The sequence below is a fragment of the Polypterus senegalus genome, chromosome 17 (assembly GCF_016835505.1).
Source record: "Polypterus senegalus isolate Bchr_013 chromosome 17, ASM1683550v1, whole genome shotgun sequence".
Lineage (NCBI taxonomy): Eukaryota > Metazoa > Chordata > Cladistia > Polypteriformes > Polypteridae > Polypterus > Polypterus senegalus.
The window spans coordinates 8,331,699-8,359,315 of NC_053170.1; the positions used below are offsets into that span (position 1 = coordinate 8,331,699).

The 27,617-nt window shown below is 45.4% G+C and overlaps 1 protein-coding gene across 2 annotated transcripts in view; it reads right to left on the bottom strand.

Moving 5' to 3' along the window:
• Positions 1–9,591: 9,591 nt before the first annotated feature.
• The window catches only part of LOC120517298 (ABI gene family member 3-like), a 44,987-nt gene continuing 26,961 nt past the window's right edge, over positions 9,592–27,617 (bottom strand). Inside the window, exons 3-11 of one of the 2 annotated variants that reach the window (XM_039739506.1) lie at positions 26,373–26,549; positions 24,181–24,257; positions 22,166–22,261; positions 19,561–19,727; positions 16,750–16,887; positions 16,401–16,538; positions 14,829–14,924; positions 12,489–12,605; positions 9,592–10,135 (exon numbers count right to left, since the gene is read on the bottom strand). In XM_039739506.1, the coding sequence (XP_039595440.1) occupies positions 9,975–10,135; positions 12,489–12,605; positions 14,829–14,924; positions 16,401–16,538; positions 16,750–16,887; positions 19,561–19,727; positions 22,166–22,261; positions 24,181–24,257; positions 26,373–26,549 (1,167 nt within the window). In that variant the 3' untranslated portion in view covers positions 9,592–9,974. The remainder of the gene's footprint in view (positions 10,136–12,488; positions 12,606–14,828; positions 14,925–16,400; positions 16,539–16,749; positions 16,888–19,560; positions 19,728–22,165; positions 22,262–24,180; positions 24,258–26,372; positions 26,550–27,617) is intronic. The other variant, XM_039739507.1, reaches the window with a different exon arrangement.

Genomic DNA, 27,617 nt, shown 5'->3' on the forward strand with positions numbered 1-27,617 from the left:
TGGCTCTTCGCTGAGGGTGTGTGTTTTCCTTTGGTCTGATCTTTGCTACTTGCCTCCCTTATCTCGTTCAAATCTGTTAAGCAGGTGCCAGCGCGGGGTGTGGAAAGGGGTCAAAGAGTGCCTTTGTGGCAGCGCCGAGCTACTTAAAGCAACAGTAACGGCTTCGTGAACCCTCACTCACCGCGCCCGACACGAGCCCAGCAGACCTCCGGTGTCACCTTTTCAATACACTTCCCTGTGTCCCCCGGGTGTAAGTGTCCCGGTGTGGGAGGGGTGGGGTTGGTCGTGTCCCTGTCATCGTCACGCTCCATACTTTTTATTGATCGTCAAGGCCTCGGCGACCCGCCCTAGGTAAGCACAGATTGGCCATGTCGCTTGGGTTCCATCAGTTCAGCCGCCCAGCCTGATAACGCCTCTTATATAACCAGAAAAGGAATGCGCCATCGATCGATCCGTTGTTGACCTGATTTTTTTTTTCCATCACGGCATCCCGATAGCCGTGCATCATGTGAACATGGCGAGTGTGGCATCAGATTCTGCCACCCCATACCCCTCATTGTGAACCACCTTAGTAGAGTAGAACAGGGATGAGTTATGGTGTAGAGCTGTTTGGAGGAGCTGCTCTGCCCGGTGATTTATAGACTGAGACGCCTTTCTGAAGACTTGGATTGCTTACTCACCTCTCATGAAGACCATGATGTCACTGCGGCGCCATCTTGTCGTCTGTTTTTCTTGTGGGCACTGATATGTTGTGCTTGTTTAGTTATATGACTAGACATCACTTTTATCCATGACCCTATTTAAGATGGCGGCACAGCAAGGCCTTTATCTTTCTATTTGAGTTATGGGAAAGCGAATCTAACGACTTTATGGTTAAGAATCATTGATTTCCACCAAGGCTTTAAAGGAATTTAGTAAATCTTCATGATCCTCCTTTACCCTCAGGAGGATTCTGGTGGGGGCAGAGGAGTACACCCAATCGGTCTACATGTGTATTGTGGGCTTAAAGAAGGCATAGGACTATCTGACCGTGTTCCTTGAGGGATTCTATCAGAGTGTGATGTTAGGACAGTACGGGGTTCCGGGACCCCAAATAAGGGCTATTCATTGCGTGTGTAATCCCAGTAAGTCCGCATACTCGGAGAAAGGTCAGCACTGTTCATAGCGGGTGTGGGACTCCAGCAGGGCTGTGCTTTGTCTCCTGTCCTGTTTGTAAGTTTCATGGGACAGCCGGGGAGGGGATTTGTGGGGTTTCCAGTTTGGTGGCTTTAGAATTGCAGATAACGTGGTCCCGTTGTTGAGCTGTGAACTCCCGCCTTCATTTGGACAGTTTTTGACCGAGTGTGAAGCGGTAGGGGTGAGGATCAGCACCTCTAAGTCAAGTCAAGTTGGGGAGCAGGCACTGGTACATTGCGTTGCCGCACCCACTACACTACGAAACAATTCGGGATCCCAGTTGGCAACCCCCCAGGCAGACACGCAGTCCAGTCACACCTTGAAGGAAATGACCCCCTATCTGCCGCAGCCAGGTGTTACATGGGCGACCACTTGGCCATTCGGGTCCCCAAAAATGAGGATCTTACGAGCCGGATCACCCTCTGGGAAACGCGTCACATGGCCGTAGTGCCGTAACTGGCGCTCCCTCACAATGCAGGTCATGTGCCTCATTCAGGACTCCGTGAGCAACACAAAGTCAAACCAGCGGGACCCAAGGACTCTCTGAAGAGACGCAGTAGTGAAGGAGTCCAGTCTTCATCTCAGGTCACTGGATAGCATCCATGTCTCACAAACAGTCAGCACCAGGACTCTAAAGACTTGGACCTTCGTCCTTTTGCAGAGATATCGGGAGCGCCACACACCCCTTTTCCAGTGACCTCATGACCCCCCATGCTCTCCCAATTCGTCTACGGACTTCACAGGAAGAGTCACCAGAGACATGAATGTCACTGCCGAGGTAAGTAAACCTCTCAATGACGAGGTCGACACTCTCTCTCCACAGACAGACACACTGCTGATGGCCATGCCCAAGAGGTCATTAAAGGCCTGGCTCTTGGTTTTTATCAGGACCCTCGCAAGCCCAGACACTCAGACTCCTCTCTCAGTCTCTCAAGCGCCCCGATCAGAGCCTCCATTGACTCCGTGAAGATCACAGCATCATCAGCAAAGTCAAGATCCGTGAATATCTCTTTACCAACAGATGCCCCACAGCCGCTGGACCCCAGTACCCTGCCCACCTCTCAGTCCATACAAGCATTGAAGAGAGTAGGAGCAGAACACACCGCAGACGAACCCCAAAATGAACTGGGAAAAACGCCGAGGTCCTGCCTCCACTCTGCACAGCACTCACAGTCCCAGTGTACAGGCTGGCCATGATATCCAGCCACCTCGAGAGTATCCCATGAACCCTCAGGATGTCCCACAGGGCAGCTCGATCAACTGAGTCCTCTAAATCCTTTGTTGGAAAATATGTGGCCTGTCCTCTCCGAGTGGGAGGCGAGTTACTGCCTCAAGTGGAGGAGTTTAAGTATCTCGGTGGTCTTGTTCACAAGTGAGGGGTAAAGGGATGATGAGACGTGGGGGCGAGGGAAGTTAGATGGTCGCTATAAAGATTCGTAGTGGTGAAGAAGGTGAAGATCTCGATTTACCAGTCGACCGATGTCCCTGCCCTCACCAATGGTCATGAGCTTTGGGTAACGACTGAAAGAATGGGATTATGGGTGCAAGCGCCCGAAATGAGCTTTCTCCACAGCTTCCTCTCCTTTAGAGATAGAGTGGGAAGTGCAGACATTCGGAAAGGCTCGGAATAGAGCCGCTTGACCCTCTGCCTCGAGAGGAGCCAGTTGAGGTGGTCTGGGGATCTCATCTCCTGCACACCTTTCCCCGCGGAGGTTTAACTGGCACTAGCTGTGAGGAGACCCAAGGAAGAACCAGAGCTTGCTGAGGGGATTACATCTCCCAGATCTCTTAGGAATGTCTTGGGACCCTACAGTATAAGTTGGTAAGTGTGAACATCTGAACATTAGAGCAAGCAAGACGAGAACAGGCCGTTCAGCCCCACAAAGCTCGCTGGTCCTGTCCACTTAATTCTTCTAAAAAAACATCAAGTCGAGTTTTGAAAGTCCCGGACGTCTTACTGTCCACCACACTACTTGGTCTCTTATTCCAAGTGTCTGTCGTTCTCTGTGTGAAGTAAAACTTCCTAATGTTTGTGCGAAATTTCCCCTTCACAAGTTTCCAACTGTGTTCCCGAGTTCTTGATGAACTCATTTTAAAGTCACCGTCTCGACCCACAGGACTCATTCCCTTCATCATTTTAAATATTTCAGTCAGGTCTCCTCTTCATCTTCTTTAGCTTAAACTGTGAAGGCTCAGCTCTTTTAATCTTCCCTCATAACTTATCCCCTGTAGCCCTGGTGCAGCTGCGGAAAAGGACACTTGGGGCCCACTAAGCACCGGTGCCCCCCATGACCCAGTCCCAGATAAGTGGAGGAAAATGAATGAATCAATGAGCAACAAGTCCCGGCTCTCTGTGGATTCTGCTCCAGAGACTTCCTTATTTGCAGTTATAAAAGCGTAAACCAAATTGCAACAAGTGCGGCCTACTCGCGCCAGTCACGTCCTGCAGAACAAAAAGTTCCTAGAGGCCAATAGTGCCACGTGAGATTGAGCAATCAACAGGTCTGGGATGTCCAGGGGTTGCATGCGCGCCTCCATGAATGAATCAACCCGACTGGGAGGGACATGGACCCCCATTTATGATGGGGGCTGACCGGGGCTGGCAATTATTCCCCTCAAATGAGAAATTCCCAGTAAATGTGAGTCATTAGCTCACACTGAGTCTTAAGTCCCCGCCCTTTGCACACACTGCCCGTCTCTACCAGCAGCAGGATCCTTTAGCCCAGGGATGGGCAACCTTTCAGCGGTGTCGCGCCAAACCCGTGTTACAATGTGATGTCACTGCGTGCTGGCATAATTCTACCAATTTTATTATATATAGTATCAAAACTGGTCGGGTTATAATGGGCTTCAAATGTACAGTATATAATATACTTATATATATATATTTATAAAAAATAATATTATATACGTTTGAAGCTCATTATAACTGGATCTTATATTATCTGTCATTCAATATTTTAAAATACATAGGATCATATGTGAAAAGAATATTTTGTCAAATTTTAATTTTCGAGACACATTTATTAAAAATTGTATTACAATTTATAAATTACAATTTTTTATTTTTTTTTTTTCAAAATTAGTTTGAATAAGAAAAAGTTATCAAGAATTCTAATATGATTAATTATTCTTTATTACTAATCAGAGCTATTAATCAATTCAAGGTGGAGGTGGGATTACATCAGGGATCGGCTCTGAGCTCCTTCTTATCTCCAATGGTGATGGACAGGCTGACACACGAGATTAGACAGGAGTCCCCATGGACTTTGATGTTTGCTGATGACATTGTGATCTGAAGCGAGAGTAGGGAGCAGGTTGAGGAGACCCTGGAGAGGTGGAGATCTGCTCTAGAGAGGAGAGGAATGAAGGTCAGGAGGACCACCAAGACAGAATCCATGTGTGTGAATGAGAGGGAGGTCAGTGGAATGGTGAGGATGATGGAGTAAAGTTGGTGTAGGTGGAGGAGTTTGAATTCTTGGGATCAACAGTACAGAGGAATGGGGAGTGTGGAAGAGAAGTGAAGAAGAGAGTGCAGGCAGGGTGGAGTGGGTGGAGAAGAGTGTCAGGAGTGATTGGTGACAGACGGGTATCATCAAGAGTGACAGGGAAGGTCTACAGGACGGTAGAGAGACCAGCTGTGGTATATGGGCTGGAGACGGTGGCACAGGAGACAGAGCTGGAGGTGGCAGAGATAAAGATGCTAAGATTTGCATTGGGTGTGACGAGGATGGAGAGGATTAGAAATGAGGACATTAGAGGGTCGGCTCAGGTTGGACGGGTGGGATACAAAGTCAGAGAGGAGAGATTGTGTTGGTTTGGAGAGATGCTGGGCATAATGAGAGAAGGGTACTAATGATAGAAGAAGAGGAGAAGAGGAAGGCCTAAGCGGAGGTTTATGGATGTGGTGAGAGAGGACATGCATGTGATGGGTGTGACAGAACAAGATGACGAGGACAGGAAGATATGGAAAAAGATGATCTGCTGTGGTGACCCCTAACTGGAGCAGCTGAAAGAAGAAGAAGAAGAGCTATTAATCAATTAATGCCACCCTCGTCCCTGCTCAGTTGCTCCGTATCAGGTGTGGAGTTGGTCACTTTTAGCTTCACGCAGGCTTCTGAATGTTCACGTGTTCGACAACTTCTTTTTGTAGCTTCACTTTTCTCGTCAGAGTTTTTAAACGTGGATTGATGTTTGGTTTGATAATATCTTTGTACACTTGACGTACAACACACGACACTTTCACAGCATAACGCACGCGCACGCATCCTTTGTTCGCACAAATTCATGTTCATTCGTCCAAGAGTCTTGAAAAGAGCGAACAAAGTTTTTTGTCTTTTATGAGTTATTTTAGGGCAGTGTATTAATTAATAATAATAATAATAACAAGAGCTTTGTTTTAACACACCCCAGCCTGCACTGAACACGTGGTTTCCCTTTATATGAGAGCCGCATGCGCAGAACGTAGGTGAGGACGTGAACACGTGCGCTGGAATTGAAATATAAGTCTTTACTGTATTTCAATTCAATCAGCGTGCCATTGAAAATCGTTCCGCACGCCGCAGAGTGCCGACCCCTGGCTTAGTGAGTGTTACGTCTCGGCCAGAGTTTTCAAATGAATTCACAAGACATTAATCAGCAGCAACGACAGGGCACTCATCAAAAAAAGGATTAGCATGAAAACCTGCAGCCACGGTGGTCCTCCAGGACCGGAGTTGGCGACCCCTGCTCTGGGGAAATTCTGCGCCCCCCCATCACGTCATCCAGGTGGAGGTTGATGTATGTAAATCACTTTGAGGGTCTTGAAAAGCGCTATATAGACACGTCTTCTTCTTCCTCATGGTGGGTGGCATTGGGGGGCAGCTGTTGAAGGTGCAGAATGGCCAATAGGGGGCAGGATTTGTATAGCATCTTGAATTGCACCAGCTGGGCAGCCATCATCATCTTCACATTTCACCAAAATGAAAAATAAGCAATTAACCCTTTTTTGTGAAGATCTTTTCATATTTAGTTGCCTCTTAAGAATGTTTACTGCGATTTTGTTTGTAGAGAAGAACCAAGCAAATTAGTTTAACAAAAAAAAAAAATCAATATTTATTTGGCAGTCTTTAGAAAATCCCACTTTGTGTTATTCGGAGGGTTTCACAGTGAACACCAACAGAGCCTGCATGACAAAAATTAGTAAAGCAACATTCATCTTGATATAGCGCCTTTCACCCCGAGGTCCGCCACACACCACTTCACTCAGTAACTGGCCTGGCCTTCCATTTCACAGAGTGAAAAAAAAATGTAATATAATGTATTTCATTCATATTGCGTTTGTTCTACAACGTACATCATAAAACAATACTAGCATGCAAACCATGAATTAAACCAACCCATTTAACATTAGGAGGAGAGCCCACCAAAGACTGTAAGGATAAGAATTCAAGCACAAAAACTGCCATTCATTTGCTACACATAAATATGGCACATATATTAAATACATAAACACTTAATTCAATAATAGGGAGTTGTTAATTCAAAATTAGTTACACCCAGACATTACTTGAAAGAGTGATGATGATGATACTAATAATAATAATTCATTTTTACATACAGTATATAAAAATACATTACTAGCAATCCTGTTGACACATAAATATTTCTTTTTCCTGGAGCAGTTTGGCACATGAATGCCACCATTGTTTTTCTGGTTTTCCTGTAGTGCCCCCTATAGGTGACCATGATGATGAGAACCTCAAAGGACCCGCACGTAAAAAGGAGACCTCTAAATAGATAAAGCGATAAGACCCCTTGTCTGTCTGCCGTCTGTGCTCTTTCTGGGTGTAACGTCATCCATCATCCACAAGAGGGCAGGAATATCCAATTAAAAAAGAAAAGGCAAGCGGCTGGCGTAAGACAGTAAACAGGGCAGTGTACGTCTGAGTGTAATGCCGTCCTATGTCCACAAGAGGGCGGTATGATAATACGATTTAAAAAAATAAATAAGAATTTGGATTTGAGCGTCAGTAGGCTTTGCGCCCGAGGAACAAAGTGACCTGAACTATTCGCTAACATTTCAGTAATTATTGACCGCTCTGACGCTGATCTTTCTGATCATAAAATAGGTCATTATGATAGAAATTGACAAAAAGAATTCAGAATTAATTGCAGAATTACGGCATTTGACGGCTCCGATAGAGCTCCTCTTTCTCTTGTACAATTTGGTTTAAAAACTAATAAGCCCATCATCATCTCATAACAGGTTTAAGTTTCCAGTTTGGTATGTTTCCGTCCAGCCGTTGTAGCTCTGGTCCATCATCAAGAAACTGTGACACACACACAGACACAAACACAGACCGACACACACTCAACATCGAGATATCAATGTTTTCAGTATGGGACCCTAAAACGTCAAGATCCGTCAAAAAAGAGATCGAAATTTTCGATGAATTTAAAGCTTTTGCTCTTCCCCCGATGCATGATGGATTATGGTGGGGGAGGGGCGCAAAGCAAAACAAGAAAAGCTGCCGGTGTGAGACAGCAAACAGTGTGGCATACATCTGAGTGTAATGTCATCCTGCATCCACAAGAGGGCAGGATTATCTGACTTTAAAAAAAAGGAAAGGCAAGCAGCTGTGAGATAGTAAACTCTGGACACGGTAAGAGTACCGGAAATGTTAAGAGGAACAGGAGAACAGCTGGGACGCGCATACTGCACCTCAAGGAGACCATTTGGAAGGCGACTAAAAGGGAACTACGATACGTTTATTATAAATGCTTTTGTTTTAGTAATTCTAGGAATGTTTGAGCCCCCCCTCATAATTTTTCAGATTATGTGAATTTTGTTTTGTCCTTTAGTTTATGCAAGATGATGCTTTTAAGTGATTTGATGCTATTGAATAAGTTTGCTCTTCTGTTTTATGTTAATTATATCTTCATTGTTTTTGTTTATCTGCCCTGCCTCTTGTATGTGGAGCCTAAGGAGGCAGGACCACCTAATAAGGCTCATGTAGTACTTAAGCCAAAGCCAAGCAGACATCAGCAGCTTCGCCATTGCATTTTTTGACCTTTCCGATTCCTGTTTGTGATTATTTTTTTGGATTCTTGGTTTTGACCCGTGATTTGGTGATTATTGGATTTGTTTCCTTGAGGCTTTTTCCTTTTTAGACAAAAGTCATTTTTGCTGGGCTTGCCTTTTTTGTACTTCATTTTTCATTAGACATGTTCTTAACATCCTTAGTATTAGACCTGAGCACCACCAATGTGTTGGTCCCGAGTGTCACTCAGGCAACATTATGGACACCTCTCGCGTAAGACCCGCGGTTTACTTGGGCTGTAAAAGTGCCTACAGCGTTAGTGCCCTGTGTTTCTTGGGTAACAGTATAGGAGTGTCTTGCGTACACGACAGGCCTGACTGATAAACATCAGGCCTGAGTGTTACCCAGGCAACGGTATAGGTATGTTGGGCATAAGCATCAGCCCTGAGTGTTACCCGGGCAACGGTATAGGCATGTTGGGCATAAGCATCAGCCCTGAGTGTTACCCGGGCAACGGTATAGGCATGTTGGGCATAAGCATCAGGCCTGAGCGTTACCCGGGCAACGGTATAGGCATGTTGTGCATAAGCATCAGGCCTGAGCGTTACCCGGGCAACGGTATAGGCATGTTGGGCATAAGCATCAGCCCTGAGCGTTACCCGAGCAACAGTAGATAGATAGATAGATAGATAGATATTATAGGTATTTCATGCATAAGCAACAGCCCTGAGCGTTACCCGGGCAACGGTATAGATATGTCATGCATAAGCATCAGGCCTGAGCGTTACCTGGGAAACAGTGTAGACAAAGTGAATCTGTCTTCAGGCAGTGAAATTGAAATGGTTTCTGAAACCGAACAGGATTCTGGGAATCTGAAACTGACACTTGCGTCACTTGCATATGAGCAGTGTGCTGTTCATATTATTATTATTAGTATTATTATTAGTATTATTATTATTATTATTATTATTATTATTATTATTAAAAATGTAACACTAATGAGGTTAATAATGAAATGAAATTTGATGTTGTTTTCTTTTTGTATTCCCTGTTTTCCTTTCCTTGTAGACATTTTTAACTTGAATAACTTAAGTCTCGTTTTTAGGCCAGCGCAGGCCAAAGCCTACCATTTCAGTAGGGTTTTGGTAGCCTAAAGTGAGGACTAATCCAAAAGATGACCCTCTAACCTTGCAAATTGACGTATGTTTTGTCTATTAATGTTCAAAGGAACCCATCACAAATGAATCAGATGGAGGGTAAATGTTGCCCCCAGTGGGCAGAGCAGGCACACACACAGAGACTGACGTTGGCTGTAGAGCAGGACGATGCCTCAGAAGAAAGGGGAGAACGACAGACTAGAAATGAACAAAAGCTGTGCATTTAACCAGGTGGGGGGTGAGTGGACAAGTTGGCATTCCCAGCCACCAGCCGACTTCACTCATCTGCCATTAAATTTTGCATATTTAGGTGGGCGTCTTACGCTTCACTTTTTATGAAGTATTCCCTCATCTTCATGTTTCCCATGAAGGTAGCCACACTCTTACCTGCACGTTAGCCTGATTCGTTATAGTATAGTGTGGCCACCAGGAGGGTGCCCTACCACTTGTGTATTTCACAAAGTGCAGGATGGGCACCTGCATAGGCAGGGTGGGCCTCTCCAGTGTCTGCCATAACATGAAATGCGACGCAAGTTACCAAAAAAAAGTTAAGAACATTAACATGAGAGTCCAGCGCTTTGTGCTCCTCAAGTCTCCGACCTCCAGGTGTCCTCAACCATCACGCCAGCTGCACATAGTTTCCAGGGAAGAAACCCGTCACATTGTTGAGGACGCCTTCGTACCAGCCGTCAGGGTTCTTCTTCATGACGTAAATCACATCTCCTTCCTGAAAAGTGAGGTCGTCCTCCCTGCTGCCCGTGTAGCTGTAGAGGGCCACCACTGGAACGAGAGAGGAGAATAGTCAAGCCAGGACATGCTGTAGACAAAAAAACAAAAGTAGGTGGCGCTATCGCCCACTCTTGACCCATCTCAGATATTTAGAGACAGTCCAGTCCCTCTTCTCTCCTTCCTTACCTGTGTTGTCTCTTACCAGGTCTCTCACTTTCTTTTACAACAACAGATGGCTTGGACCTAATCAGGCAGGCCACCCCACCAAGATGGCTCCGATTATCATTGTCGACACCCTGTGGCTGGCAAGAGCTACCGGCGTGTCATCTGTCCTCGTCCTGCTAGATCTTTCTACTGCCCTCGACATGGTCACCCACCTGGTCCTCCTTGCTACCCTCTCAAACCCTGGCATCACTAGGACCACCATCAGGTAGTTTGAGTCCAGCCTCTTGAGCAGATCCTACAATGTGTACCAGCATGGGGAAGATGGCACCAGGCAAGCATTGGGGTGTCCCAGGGATTGATGCTGGGCCCTCTCCTCTTTTCTCTCTTCACCTCTTCTTTAGGCCGCATCACCCAGTCCCATGGTGTTTCTTATCAGGTTTTCACGCACGTGCGCATGGGAGGCAGCTAAAGGGCTCAAAGAAAGGTAATTCCATGGTAGACCAGGGGGTGGTGAGGGGCATTAAACCTTTATGTCTTTCCACTGCAGACCAGTTACAGGAAATTCCGCCTGACCTCCATGACGCCACTTCCAGTCACAAGCCTGATGTCGCCCCTTCCAGTCATGAGCCCCGATGACGTCACTTCCAGTTCAGAGGACACCACGTCCAGTCATGAGCCCAGATGATGTCACTTCCGGTTCAGAGGACACCACATCCAGTCATGAGCCCAGATGACGTCACTTCCGGTTCAGAGGACACCATTTCCAGTCATGAGCCCAGATGATGTCACTTCCGGTTCAGAGGACACCATTTCCAGTCATGAGCCCCGATGACATCACTTCCAGTTCAGAGGACACCACGTCCAGTCATGAGCCCAGATGATGTCACTTCCGGTTCAGAGGACACCACTTCCAGTCATGAGCCCGATGGAGCCCGTCATTTCCGGTTCAGAGGACACCACGTCCAGTCATGAGCCCTGATGACATCACTTCCGGTTCCAGTCATAATTGCCTCACTTCCTCTGCCACACTTTAAAAACCCACCATCTCACCCTCACCAGTCAGTTCTGTTTTGGACCCCAATCTGTACACAATGGTACACACCATTAATCATTTTGCAGCCAGAATCAATTATACGGGAGGCTGCCCCAAACCTTTTTTTTGGCTCTTTTGTCTCCTCTTTTGACATATTGCTAAGCTGAAGACACACCTGTGCCCGTCCTTCCCTTCAGAGGACCACACGTTATCGGCCAGAATCTCTGCAAGGATCACCCTGAGTGTAGGAATGCCATCTCCAGCTCAGCCTCAGAAATCAGACCTTCTCACTATCCCACCTTGTCCACCTACTTGGCACCCCTTCTCTATTCAGCTCGCCTCAATGTCACAAACACCTGCATAGCTGGCACACAACCCGTGGGTGGTGATCGATGGACCAGTTCTCCTTCAATGATCGCATTGCTACAGTTTATGAGTCTGGTAGATTCACTCCACGTAACATCCACAAGAGTCTGCAGCACCAGTTCTGGTCCTGGCTTTGGTCACATCGGCTGACAGGAGAACTGGCATGTGTCACCAAAATGGAGCAGCTGAGGTGGGGACATGTCATTCCTCTTCCTCTTTTCAGATTGCTACTTTGAAGTTCATATTCTTGATGTTTGCCTACAGGGTAGTCAGAGGGGCAGCCACCTGTAGATATATGGAGACCCGGCTGGGGTCCTCTGCTCCTTTTCTACTGCTTGGCTCTGCTATTGAATAGCATCTGGGTGATGCCCCCTCCCTGCGTGGTATCAAATCTCAGTCCAGACTCTTTTCCTGTGTAGCTCCTGGCTGGTGGAATGAGCTGCCCACCTCCATGTGACTCCCTCAATGTGTTTAAGAAGCGCTCAAAGACCCCTTTGTTTGGTGGAATTCCCTCTGATGTAAGCCCTCAGGTTTTTCTAGCCCAGGAATTGAAATTAATGTTGTATGTCATTCTGAGCTCCTCGCCTGCCATGATCAGTTCTGTCACTTTGTCCTTTCACAACTGTTCCCAAGCAGCCCCCCAGACTGACGTTTACTCGATTTTTGTTGACTTGCCTGCTTAGCAAATAAATTTAAAGGTTCAGCGCACCCAGGTCTGGGGGTCCTCTCCTCGTTCTCCGACACACCCCATTACTGCACAGGACAGCATTTCACATTGGCATCACTGGCACCACTAGTTTACCACCATGATCCCCCAAAAGGCAGGAGTGTAGCCCTTACCTTTCTCCAGGTAGTTGGCTGGGGCGTCTGTGTCGTAGTCCACTGGGGGAGGAAGAGGAGGCTCCGTGGAGTTGAATTCAAAGAGCTCATCCGGTGGAGGGGCTGTGAAATCGGACTCTGGAAATAGAAAGCAAACATTAGGAAAGGAGCTCAAGGTGGTGGGCTGGGGGTAGAAACAGAAAGCGGATGGGCAGAAACTATTAAAGACGCTCCCTAGGGTGCAGGACTCCACGTATTATTACAGAGGACACAGCGCGTTGTCGCACCCACCAAACAACGAACCACCCAAAGTGGGACCCGAGTGCAGCTGTGCAGCAGGTGACACCTCAGCACCACACAGAATGCCAGTCCTGCCAGCCTACCTCCACTGAGTCTGCCACATTTTTAATCCTGGAGATAAAAACATTTTTTTGTATATAGCGCCTTTCATAAAAACAAAGCACCACTTTGTGTTGCTCAAGGTCACGTGACAAGATAAACGTGGATAAGGAGGAGCCTCCAATTCTTCTAGTTTACACTTTGACATCTTGACCACTAGGCGACGACACTACCTGCTAAGTCTCTGCAGTCATAAATCAAACATCCAATCATCATTCATCAGGTTTGAGTGACGGCTGAATGTGTGGGGGGCCGACTCTGCTGTTCATCTCTCAAAAAGAGTCCCGGGGTGACTCAGTGTGGTCATGCTGGTGGTCTGTTATGATATGATGGACCCCCTCTTGTTTAAAAGCCTTCACCCCAATTTCTAGCTATGTAACCAGTTTCTCTTCATTCAAGTGGCATTCATCACACAGGTCACAAATTGGGGGTCCACACTCTGCTCAGATTGCCAAGAAAAAAAAAACAACAAGTGTGTTAGATAATCAAAGCAAAGCTGAGCTCGGCTTGCTTTTGATGGTAAAGGGGTCTCATCTTCACAGTGCGCTCATCCCATCTGAGCTGCCATGATTCATTACCCTTTTTCCACCACTCCAGCTCTCCCAAAGCGGACCACAGAGGAGCCAGAGCCAAGTTCAGCAGCCCCTTTTACAGGAGGTGCCTGTCCTCTAGGGGGCGCTCGTTCATCACCACCACTGCAGGGTCACTAGGCGACAAACCACACAAACACAGGATCAGGGTTCAAACTACGCACAGGTGGCACCCTGGCCAGGCAATGGACCGGGGGGTCCCATCAATCAGTCACTCAATCAGCCATTACTTTATATAGCGCCTTTCACAAAGAGCACTTTACAAGGACAATGAATCATGAGTGGTGCTCTTGTGAAATTTGTGGGGCCCTTCTGATCATTTTAAAGGAGACTACAATTAGTGTGTTAGGTCGGGGGTGGGGGTTGTAACATTAGGACCCCCCTCCCCATCTTAGACCCTCTGTAGTTTTTGTTTTTTTTTAATCCTGCATAGACTTTTTGCTCTCAGTTGGTATTCTGTATTATGAAAGTTTTCGTGGGTGGTGGTGGGGGCACCATCATCCATTTCAAAGGAGACTACAATTTGTGTATTTGTTTGGGGGGGGTGGGTTGTAACATTAGGACCCCCTCCCCATTTCAGACCCTCTGTAGTTTTTTTTTTTTTTAATCCTGCATAGACTTTTTGCTTTCAGTTGCTGTTCTGTATTACGAAAGTGTTGGGGGTCGTCACCATCGTCCACTGGCATTCTGCCTTTCCCGTGTAAACTTTTATTAGATCACATGCTGGAAGTACAACTGGCAAGGCAGCAGATGACAGGTGATAGCATACAGTTGGCAGGGGGGATAATCACAGGGAAAGTAGGCCAACTCCTGCTAGGGAATCTAATCCTTCATAGCACAACATCCTCCGACCCATTTAATTGGGGTTATGGGGGGTCCAAAGACTATCCTGGGCAGTGCTGGGCACAAAGCAGGGGCCTCTATGTTCTGATTAAGCGTACTTACACTTTTGTGCCCGTGTTCAGCCTCCAAAACTAGATGCCAGGCTTGGGCCTAACCCAGACCTCAGATATCTAAACAGACATTCTAATATGAAGTGTGCCCATCACTGAGGGGTAAATGAGGGTCTTCAGGTGGGCCACAGCATGTGATGGAGGTAAAGATTTCACTTTTAAACACAGCATGCACCGGGAATTTTCCATAAGTTTGGTCGTGCACTTATCTGTGGCCTGACTGGATGCCAGCTTTTTGGAGCTATATGGCTCACCCACTTTACTGTTTCAGCTTAGCCTTTTGTTTTTTCTTTGATTATATCAAGGAGTTTTATTTTCACTTTTCTTTGGGATGCTTCCATGTGTAAGGCGCTATAAAAAAGAAAAATATGCTCTAGTCTATTGTTTTATCGGCAGCCTAGTGCTGTGTGGGTACTTACTGTGTTCGAGAAACCACGTGGCCAACCGAGTGAGCGGAATCTGTGGGGCAGGGGGAGCTACTGGGGGGGGATAAGAGGGATGGGGAGGAATGATCACTAAGGGGGGAGAGAATAAAAAAAAACACACCCAAAAAAGAGAAATCATAAACAGGGAACATGTGATAAAAGTACAAAGTGAACAAAAGAAGGAGGAAACTGCAAGACATAATAAAGCAATCAGCCAAGGCTGACAGGCGAGTGCACTACAGGGCAGTGACCGGGCAGTCATCTCGGGGGGGCGGGATAGATAGATAGATAGATAGATAGATAGATAGATAGATAGATAGATAGATAGATAGATAGATAGATAGATAGATGTGAAAGGCACTATATAATAGATAGATAGATAGATAGATAGATAGATAGATAGATAGATAGATAGATAGATAGATAGATAGATAGATAGATAGATAGATAGATAGATAGATAGATAGATAGATATGAAAGGCACAATACGATGGTCTCAAAACATCCATGGCAGCTACAGGGAAGGCTAAGTGACCCACTCATGGACACACAGATGGTGTAAGCGGTGGGATTTTGACTGGAATCTTTACATTCAGTTAGTGGTTGCCTTAGCCATTAGGCCACACATGCAGATTTTATGTTTTCTGATTGGAGGACGTTACTCCTGTGACAATGTAAAGACTCCAGGACCCTGCTGGCTCGGGGTGGTTTTTGAGGGCCCGATGCCATGGATTAATAATAATGGTTAATAAGTATGAGGGCGAGTCAAAAATGATCAGCGCTCCAGCTGTAGAATTTATTTTAATCAACTTTCAGAAAAGACGTTTATCGACATCGTCTCCCTGCTTTTCAATACACGTTGTCCATCTGTCAACAAGCTTTCTTTCGTATTCCTTCATTAAAAGATGTGTTAAGCTGAGCTGCGAGCCCCGAATGCATCGCTGTCTTCATCTCTCAATCAGACGTAAATCTTCATCCTCGCAGGACTTCTTTCGAAACCCAAGTCTGTCGTGGATTATTGCACAGGCAGAGCCGTAGCTGATCATCGACTGTCACTCGTCTATTCATCAGAATCCCTTCCTGTGCACTCTCAGTGTTGTCATCAGTCATGGACGTGGACGGGCGTCCGGCTCCTTCTTCATGGCTGACACTCGTGTGACCTTCATCCACACTTCTTTGTGACAAAACACTTTCTCCATACTGTGCCCAAAGTGTTCAATAAATATCGGCACCAGACACACCCTCGGACCACAAATAAACAAATCACTGCCCGTTGCTCTTCTCTCGTGCAAATCACAAGCTGCACCGAGTTACAGATGATCTGACGTGACATGTCCACACCTGCACAGCGGTGACTCGGGAGACGGGGACCTCATAGGGAAAGAAAGCGCTGATAAGACAGTGCTGCCAACACTAGTTTTAATATAACCGGAGTGCGGCTCATTTTTGACTCGCCCTCGTAGTTCAGTTTGGCAACTCAATTGCATTGCAGACCAAGATGGATGGACACATGAATGGGCAGACAGATGGAGGGATGGATGGAATTTCTGATAAAGACGTTCTTACATGTGCACCAAGAGGACACTGAGAGACTCTGACCCACAGGGTGAGGCAGCTGTGAGCGCGCTGGGTGACGTCTTTCACATGGCCTGTCAGGACCCTGCTGACCCCTTGACAGTTTAGAAGAAAGCAGAGGCAAGCGGGCTGAAAAGACAGGGAAAGAGGATTAAGACACGTTAACGAGGCCACCGAGAGTCACAAAGCCACCATCTAACTAGCGACAAAGGAGTCATGGGGACCGCTGCCTCTCAGTTCAGCAGGAGTGAGAAGAGGAAAAGCTCAAAGCCCACTGGATGGAGTGCAAAAGGCGGGGCTAGCAGCACATTTATGTATATCTATCTGAGACCACACCTACCAAAAGTAAGCTCATCCTCCAGGGGCGGTGGTGGGGGCGGAGCTGTAGGTGGGGGGATCAAACCAGATAGTGCCGATGGCGGAGGAGGCAGAAAGTCCGGAGTGTCAGGTGATGAAAGTCCATCAAGACCTGAGAAGCCTGTGGAAAAAAAAAGCAAAGGAGTCCATTAGTCAGGGTCAAGGTCACTGGAGAGCCCACAGGAATCAGCAATTTTACATTCAATTTTACTTTGAAGTTTCTACTCATTTCTTTGGTCGCTTTTTAAAAATGTTTACACGTTGCTCCTCGTCTACAGTATGACAATGTGGCAACGACAACAAATTGACGTGTTGCTTCCGCCATTGGGTGGAATTGAGTCTTCTGCCTTCAGTTCATCAGGTGAGCTTGTTGAGATGTTTAATAGGAACCAGGTAGCCATGAAGCAGGACAGACCATGGTGGGATGGAGATGGAGGAGAACCCTGGTAAGGTCAAGAGACATGGAGCTTAGGATTAAAGAAAAAGGACCTGGCTGAGCAATATGAAGAGTGCTGAGAAAGTAGGATGTGAAATCCACCGAGGACAAGCAGAGTGGAGCAAAACACTGAGAAGAGCTTCACCTCAGACTTATCAGCAGCCATTTTCAACAGGCAGAGAGGGCCTGCTGTCTCTCCACATGTGATCAAAATAGACTGGTAGACACAGGGTCAGTATGAGCAAGGCGCTAGATTTCAGGTTTTTGTTACAGAACGACACTTTTGAATGACCATGAAGGTAGGAAGGAAGTTTAGATAGACATCCATTAATCAAGTCCTTGGAAGTCTGATTTTTCTTGCATCTTGATGTGTCTTTTCCAGATGTTGTGTTTGAAGATTAGCAGTGAAGCCTCTGTATCCAGTGCCAGAGCAGCTGTAATAAAAGGCAAAAATGAGGGCTTCCCACCCTGGGACCTTCATCAACAGTATGACATCAAGCGTCTTTTTGGCCAATCAAAAGAAAGATTTTGATGGCGTGTGTAAATTCTGTCCAAATATAGGCATTGGCGTAGTCGGCGTGATCTTTTTCCATGATCTGACTATATCATGACCCTCCATTTTATAAGACCGCAGAGCAGTAAACTTACTTTTAAATGAATATTGGGAACATAATTCCAAGACATAAGAACCTAAATATGTGTGTTATTAGTCTTGGCAATACTTCCTAATAAGTGCTGAAGACCAAATGTGAAATATTACGATGAACTACAGAAATCAGTGGAAAAGGAGTAAATGGTGGAAAAGCAATACAATATTTCTCAACCCTTTATAGTGTTCAGACCCAGTTCTAGTTTTACCTGTCTGTGTATTCATGAACCACAACGTGGGGGGACGGGGGTCTCCCTTGATAAAATGACTGCAACCATCAGTGTTGGCTTTTAATTGTTGAATAAGAACCGTACTGGTATTTTGATCATTTAGGCAACCGGTCACAATACACTTGTGACCAACTAGATAGATAGATAGATAGATAGATAGATAGATAGATAGATAGATAGATAGATAGATAGATAGATAGATAGATAGATAGATAGATAGATAGATAGATAGATAGATAGATAGATAGATAGATAGATAGATAGATAGATGTGAAAGGCACTATATGATGGATGGTTAAAATATATATGATAAATTATTAAATATATGAAAGGCAGTATATAATAAATAGAGAGCTAGAAAGATTGAAGGTGGCATATAATAGATAGATATGAAAGGCACTGCATAATAGATAGATAGATAGATAGATAGATAGATAGATAGATAGATAGATAGATAGATAGATAGATAGATAGATAGATAGATAGATGGGGGACACGGTTTAATGGAGCAGACACAGATGTCACGTTCCCTCCACTGGATGGGTTCCGCTCACCCTCAACTCCTCCTGCTCCTGAATGTCGTAATATTAATCTATGACTAAAGATGCACGTGTCCTGCCCCAGTGGATGATGGGATTACGTGACCAACAGGTTGGGGTCCACACCAGGCTCCTGTGGATCATTTCCCCCACGTCATTGCTTGGTAGATAGGTAGATATTTTATTCATCATAAGGAATATTGCATGGATGGGCCACCGTATTCCATTGGAGGAGACAGAATCTGAAACTCTGCGGGTGTCAGGCAGATTATTTCTTCCGCGGCTCATGTCTTGCCCATGGTTTTCCAGGACCACCTTTAAACCTTTGGTTCAGTTCAAATCTGGTGAATGAAAGTAAAGTACAATTTGTCTGTCCCAGATCCCCTATGCCCACCGCCCGATAGTCCATTGCCTGTACCTGCTGCATTCGTTTTCCAGTCAGAGATGTGACAGCTCAGTCCCCTTTGAGGCTCTTTAATTGACTGGTCTTGAGTCAAAGGCGCGCCTTGAGACACAAAGGTCGTCACACTGACAGTGTGTGTTGCTCCCTGTGAGTCATCAGCACATTCGGCCATCTTCACTATCTCTGACGTCTCTACCAGACACACCTGGACCTCAGCCTGAATTAGGCAGCCAAGGCCAGGCTGGCATGTTAACCCTGAGGCCTGCTGAGATACAAACTGCAAATTTCATTCATTTCAGGGGTCTTTGGCTACTGCTCATTTGTTGTTGTTTTTTTATTTGCCCGCTGATATTTATTTTTCTGTCCCAAAGTGATAATTAACAGCCGTGATTATGTTCTCCACTCCCGGGCAAGCAGCAAGCGTCCGCCAGCTCATTTCTGTTATCTCTTCTCATACCAGACCAATACACTGGGCACCGAAGATTGATAGGGACGGGCACACAAATATGAAACAGGTAGCGAAGCGGCCCTACTGACCTGTTAACAGAGGTGGAGCAGGGACCACTGAGATAGGTTCAGACGCAGGGTCTACTGGTGGAGGTGGTGGAGGGGGCAAAACTTCATCAGTCTGAGGTGACGCCACATCTGCCATGCTTGGAGTCGGAGGAATCACTGGAGGAGGTACAGCGATGCCAAAACTGGAACTGCAATACATAGTGAAAATAAAGGTTAGGATAAAGAAATAAAGCTACATGTCTTGGTCAACAAGAACGACCTCAGCCCGCACAGCCCAAGTAGAGTGCAGAGGGTCTCCACGCGAGCCTCACAGCCTCAGGGGACAACTTGAATCTGTCTGCAGGTCCTGCTACAACAACCAAAAATGGTCTGCTTCCTGATCTGCGTTCTCTCCACTTGGCATTATAAAAGGTGCTATTTGCGCAAATTAATTTACAACAACAAGCTCACCTGAACATTAAGAATACAGAATTCCTGACACCTTTTACTGATTTATAAAATTTTAAAGGCGGTGTGGTGATGCAGTGGTTAGTGTGGCTGCCTCACAGATCCAGTGTACTGCACATTCTCCTCGTGTCACTCCATTTTATTGAGGCGCTTGGGTCTAATTAAAGGGGGCATGGACTAATGAGAGGCATTTGTCTAATTAAAGTTGGAAATGATCATTGAGAGGGCATATGCCTATTCCAAGTGGGTGTGGATTAGTGAGGGGGTGTGTCTGTTTAAAGTGAGAGTGGGTTAATAAAGTGCAAGTGTCTATTTAAAGTGGGTGTGGATTATTGAGGGGTTTGTCTCTAATGAACGTGGAAATAGGGGTGTGTGCCAATTCAAAGTGGGAGTGTATTAATTAGGGGGTGTGTCTATTTAAAGTGGGCATGGATTATTGAGGGGCGTGTGCCTATTCAAAGTGAGAGTGTATTAATGAGGGGGTGTGTCTATGCAAAGTGAGAGTGGATTAATAAAGTGCATCTGTCTATCTAAAGAGAGCAAAAATTAATGATGGGTTTGTATCTAATGAATATGGGAATAGGGGTGTGTACGTATTCAAAGTGGGAGTGGATTAGTGAGGGGGTGTGTTTATTTAAAGTGGGCACAGATTATTGAGGGGGTGTGTGCCTATTCAAAGTGAGAGTGTATTAATGAGGGGGTGTGTCTATGCAAAGTGAGAGTGGATTAATAAAGTGCATCTGTCTATCTAAAGAGAGCAAAAATTAATGAGGGGTTTGTATCTAATGAATATGGGAATAGGGGTGTGTACGTATTCAAAGTGGGAGTGGTTTAGTGAGGGGGTGTGTTTATTTAAAGTGGGCACAGCTTATTGAGGGGTGTATGCCTATTCAAAGTGAGAGTGTATTAATAAGGGTTTGTGTTCGTTTAAAGTGGGCATGGATTACTGAGGGGGAGTGTACCTAATAAAAGTGGGAGTGTATTAATGAGGGGATGTGTCTATTTAAAGTGGGCACGGATTATTAAGGAGTTTGTGTCTCATGAATGTGGAAATAAGGGGTGTGTGAGAGTGGGTTAATGAGGGGGTGTGTCAATTAAAAGTAGGAGTGGGTTAATAAGTGTGTGTGCCTATTCAAAGTGGGAGAGTATTAATGAGGGGTGTGTCTATTTAAAGTGGGCATGGATTACTGAGGGGGTGTGTGCCTATTCAAAGTGGGAGAGTATTAATGAGGGGGTGTGTCTATGCAAAGTGAGAGTGGATTAATAAAGTGCATGTGTCTATTTAAAGAGAGCAGGGATTAATGAAGGGTTTGTGTCTAATGAATGTGGGAATAGGGGCGTGTACCTATTCAAAGTGGGAGTGGATTAGTAAGGGGGTGTGTTTATTTAAAGTGGGCCTGGATTATTGAGGGGCATGTGCCTATTCAAAGTGGAAGTGTATTAATGAGGGGGTGTGTCTGTTTAAATTGGGTATGATTGGTGCAGGGGCATATTTATACAGAAGCACTGATTATTCAGAACTTGTTTCTTTATTTAATGATATCTTTCTATCCGCTGTTTGAAGTGATGGGTTCCTAACATAACAAGCTTCAATGGGCACCGACACTGAAAAAGCAGCCAGCGATATCAAAACTTCCATAAAAAATCTCACTTTACACGTGTTGTATATTTGCTATGTCAGGTACCAGTCATTTGCCCCTAGACATACATATCTGAGTAGTGACAAAAGTGCTCTATAAATGTAAAGAATTATTATTATTTTTTTTTGTGTACGTATTGTTAAACAAACCATTTCTGAAAATCCTCCCATGACCGAGTACACTTAATCGAGAATGAGTTTTTGCACTGTAGACCATATCCCATATGTGCAAAGAAGCCCTCCAAGACTGAGATGGTTTCTGGCCAAACAAGGATTCAACATGGAAGGAAAGAACTACCCAACCCAGTAAAGGACCAGTAAAGGGCCGCTGCTCATAAGAAATTGCACTTTACCACAACCCTGATGAAAATGGCGCTGCTGAAAGACACCATGCAACATGAACTGTGTGTGACATGAAGACCTTCTCCTGACAGCAGCACCACAGAGGACATTGGCTTTTTTTAACTGTGCCTGCCCTTCCTGCTCTCAAGTCAGCTTTGGGGGTCTTCAGCTGAGGTCCAAGTAAAGATTTCAACTCACCTGCTGGCGCGGTCACTCAGAGAGGTGACTGAGACACACTTGGTCAGAGAGGGAACCATGGGGCACTGGACGGGTTCGGGTTGTCGAGTGCCTCTTCTGAAGACAAAGAAGAAAGGAAGCATTAAGAGGTAAATGACTCACACTTCTGTTTAAATTTCACAATCATATAAAATGAACGACTGTACTAGCAGGGACGGCGCTGCAGAGTCACAGACAGGGCCACGCTGTTGAGGCCAACATGGTGACAACTCACACACGTCTTTGTGTCTGCATGTTTGCCACCCTCGACTGCTCTTCTCCACACTGATTTTCTGCTGGTCCACTTGTCCCCAAGCTCAATGCCAAAATATGAATTGCGGGGGGCATGATGAGAAAAGGTCCTAAAACTCTTGCAAGTCAAATTATACCCCACAATATGGGTGAAGGGGGCTTAGCCCAGGTAAATGACCAATGACAGTCACTTTCCATGATCTCTACGAACTTCTCCAACACACAAGTTACTGCTACCCTGAGCATCCAGGCTGCAGCCTTTTTGGCCTGTCAGTACCCCTCTGCTACTTCACGAGTCTCCTGTGTTAACCATACATGGAAGGCCTTCTTCTTCAGCCCGAGAACATCTCAGAACATCTGTGTGTCCATCCATTTGCTATATCTCTGTCATTCCAACAGATGGCGCATCACAAATGTTAACATGGCTTATACGAATCCCATACCAAATGGCATATAACAGAGACAAATGCATTGCTTCTGTCATTTCAACAGAAGGTGCATCACAAGCATTTGTAGTAACACAAAAACAAGCATAAACAAGCAATACAGATGGGTCCTTGGGGTTTCAGCTGAAGAGGAACCTAAGGCCTTCAGGCTGCAGCTCTTGGAAGTCGCTTCCGCAATGGAGGCAGTTAAACAAGTCTCAAGCCTCCTCCAGGATGTGGGAAAAGCTCTGGGAGTTGAAAGTCTTCTGGACAGGAGCCTTCTCCTGATGTTTGCAGTCCATCGTCACTAATCGCTTTGGGCTTTTCAGGGTTAGTGTTCCGGAAGCCTCACCCGCCGGCTGACCCAACTCACCACCAGGAGGTGATCAGCTGACTCATACCGTGAGATATGAAAAGTCTGATTATATCTCGCTATATAAAGTAGGACTTCATCCTGGGTGGGATGTCAAAACACCTTCAGAAGTCTTTTTATTTTGAGCCATTTTAGAGTCGCCCTTCCATCTAATTGCATATCTTTGGAGTATGATGGCTGTTTCATACGGGATGACATTCGACTGCCACACAGGATGCATTCGAGTAAGTCAGTGGTTCTCGACCTATGGGGCGGGCCCCCCTAGGGGGACGAGAAGTAACAAAAAGGGGGGCGCGAAGATGTGAAATAAAGAAAACAAGAATCAAAAATATGAAAAATACATCTATTGAAACCAAAGCAAATTAACTTAAACTAAATTCTGATACTAGAAAAAAAAATATCGAGTTAGATAAATGTTGATAAAAGTTAAGTAGGTACAATAAAATATGCATCTATGATATATCATTAATTAAAAAAGAACAAATTGGTATTAGTGGGCTCCTTTCAAAAAAAGTTAGCGGGGCGCGATTAAAACTGTTATGAAAACTCGGGTCGCAAATACTTAAAGGTTGAGAAACGCTGGAGTAAGTGAATAAATTTGGCGGCGAGCTGTGCTGAACAAAGCCTGTAAATGGTCACAGAGCGCCCTCTACTGGGCAAGAGAAAAATGGCAGTTAGAGTAGACGAGTAGTTAATCTACCGACGTTCTCAAAGCCGTGCGTTGTCCGATCGAGGCCATCGTAGGAGGAGTTGCAGCACATCGGGAACCAATCAGGGATCAGTCAAGGTCCAATCAGGCACACACTCAAACAGGACCGATCCGGATCCGCCAATTAACTAAACACGCATGCGCTTGGGGTGTGGACCAGCAGAAAAGCCCACAGGGTCACGTGCAGTTCCGAGGTTCAAAATAAAATGCTGTGCGACAAGTGATTTCCAGAGCTTACCCCAAAGTTCCCTGAGGGTCCCTATTGACTGTTTTTCTGTTCATGGTACCCGTTCTTCCGAGTTGCGTTCCTGATTCCTGTTTAGTGGAAATCAAACAAAATGTTAGCTGGTCCATTTTCTAACCCCACATTTTTTTTCCTTCTACAAAATTGATGAAGTAGGAGCACAGGGTGGGCGTTTTTGAAGGGTTGGGGGTGGGGTGCTGATCTCCATTGCCTAGCCCCTAATCGTCGAAAGTACCCCAAACACCTTGTCTAATGGCTTCAAGCGTTCAGCCCCTGGTCATTGAGAGCCCAGCACCCCTCTCCTCCGGTTATGAATTCTGACTGGCATGGATGACTTGCACGTGAATCCATAAAGGCACAATAACCCCCGCCCCCCGATTTACATATACTGTATATCTATTATAATCCTAATAAGTATAACTCCTAATAAGTTAAGTTAGTGACACTCCTGCCTTGGCTGGGATAACAGAACATTATTTAGAACGGTGGAATATTTTGGACATAAATAAATAAATAACAGTACTGTAAAATCCACCTTAATAACAGGAAAAGTATCTGCATGGCGGTGTATCTGTGTGTCCATCCAGTTACTATGTGTCTCTGTCATTCCAACAGATGGCGCATAACAAGTGTTAACACTGCTTATACGAATCGCACACTAAATGACATATAACAGAGTTTGTCATCTCAACAGAAGGTGCATCACAAACATTTGTAGGAATGCAATGTTTTGCATTTGTCGTTCTAGCAGATGGCACAATAGAATGGAATGACAAATGTCATCCGGGCGCTCCGGTTTCCTCCCACAATCCAAAGACATGCAGGTTAGGTGGATTGGTGATTCTAAATTGGCCCTAGTGTGTGCTTGGTGTGTGGGTGTGTTTGTGTGTGTTCTGCGGTGGGTTGGCACCCTGCCCGGGATTGGTTCCTGCCTTGTGCCCTGTGTTGGCTGGGATTGGCTCCAGCAGACCCCCGTGACCCTATTCGGATTCAGCGGGTTAGAAAATGGATGGATGGATGTGTTTTATTATTAGAATCACTACAAAATACATTCTACTAGATGATGTGCCGTAAATGTTAATGTTGAGGTCAATGTTGATTACTTAGATTTTAATCTGTCTTAGTCAGGAGGCACAGCTAGTGTGACAATAATAATTAATTAGATGTGTCATTAAACACATGTTTGGCCCATTAGGCACTTCACTGTTTCTTCCCGATGTCTATTCCTTCACTCCAGTCAGAAGCAACGGGGAACTAGTACTGACTTCACTATTTTCAGAATATGTATTGTACTGTATATGTTTTTATTATATTGTTTTATATTGTTTTTTGAGTCCAGATCTGTGAATTTTCTGTTTTTTTCTGTTTTTTTTTTTTGCTGTAGCCTGCATTTCAATATCCCCTTGGGGATTAATGAAGTATATCTAATCAACTCTAAAAGAAACTGTCACTTTCACTCATCAAAGATGAGAGGGCGGGCTGTAGTAAGTACTGTTTTTTGATTGGTGAATCGTCTGCAGAGAAGACGTGTATGTTGCTTGACTGTGGCTAGTGCGCACGCTCGAAGTTGTAGCCTTGTTCGTTCGATATGGGAGCTAGATAACGTTGTCGAAAACTGCCATGCAAAGTGACAACTGAAATTCAAGAAACTCTGAATGTATCGTTTGGAGTCTGTATCTGAAATGTGTGTTGTAAATGTGGCACATGATGCCCGAAGAGTTACGGTCACTCTGTGGACGTTTCACTAATCAAAAAGCAGTACTCACTAGAGCCCGCCCTCTCAGCTTTGACGAGTGAAAGTGACAGGTTTCTTTTCCCGGCTTATTTCATGTCGCTGAAGTAAATAAATGAAGAAACAACTAAATAAATAAATAAGGAAATAAGCATCAAACGTATATATCATGTCACTCTTATTTTATGTTATTATTTACTGTAATATTTTGCAGTACTTTTATTTAAGGACATGCAGACCCAACCGACACATTGAACCCAGGTATCTGAAGTGACATGGCAGTGCCACATTGCCACCCTAATGATGTAATTATTAAAAAAAAATCGCTGATTGCAAAACAGAACTGCGGATTTTACACATCGAAGAAATGCCCCAACCCCCCCTTCCAGGACTGAAGGGGTTGTGTCGCCCACCGGACTCAAACAAACAAGGAGCAACAAGGAGAGAGCCTCACCTTGACCCCGTGGCCGACGTTGTCCAAGGACGAGTACATGATGGGCTTGCGGGTGTATTTGGCCCTTTCCTCCTGGGTGGTCGGCGCGATGATCTTCTGACTGCGCGGCAGCCTTTTGATGGCGGTGAAGCTGCCGATTTCTCGACGGTAAACTTTCTCCTGGTACATGTCTACCGACTGGGGAAAAAAGGAAAGAAAAGAAAACTGTCATTCAAAGATGTCATTGTGTCACCATTTGAGGACGGAAGGCAAAGGGACGGGACGGGTTTTACAGGAGCCGCCGTTCTTACCTTCCCCAGGGGTCTCCGAATTCCTGCAAACCGACAGATCAGCGTCCTCACAATTAGAGAAGGGGACAGGCGGCACAAAGTCGGGAGGGCCAACAAGACCGCACTGCATCCCCAAGCCGAAGAAAGACTGTGTTGTCTTAAGAAAACGCCGCCATTTTAGTAGATATTTAGGTCCAGTATATAGTGCCTCTCTTAACAGAAGGACAAAGCAGTTTATAAAACTGTGTATAGTGTAGCGCCTTTCTAGATAAGTGGCAGCATATAAGGTGCCTTTTGAATCGGCCACTTAAAGTGTCGCCATATCAAGCACGTCCAAGTGCTTTGTGAAGCAGTCTTCTAATATAGCGCCTTTTATCACGGAGACCAGTGCTATGGAACAGTTGGCAATAAGCGTCGTTCATAAACCTTTTAATTCAACCTGCCAGGATCCAGTGCAGTTTTTTTGAGGATTTTTCTTTACGGTCATTGGTCGACACACTTTCATAACATCTTATAATAATAATAATAATAATAATAATAATAATAATAATAATAATGTATGCAGTTTTTTTTCTACCTACTCAGATAGCTTTACATAGGCAGTGCCGCAGCCTGCACTTCAGCCACCACCGATGTGCAGCATCTACCTGTATGATGAGACGGACGCTATTCTTGCGCCAGTCCGCTTACCACATATTGGCAATTAGGAGGTGACAAGGTGAGAGAGACAGACAATGGATGATTTGGGGAGCAGAATGGACGACGGCATGGTGTGTAATTTGGCCAGGACATTCCGCTGTGGCAACCCCTAACGGGAGCCCCCGAAAGGAAAAGGATGTCCACAGGTCTTTTATGACCACAGAGAGTTAGGACCTCGGTTATCTGAAGAACGTCGCCAGTTTTTACAGCATAGCGCCCCCATCACTGCCCTGAGGCATTGGGATTCACACACAGACCACCGGGCAAACGCCTCTGC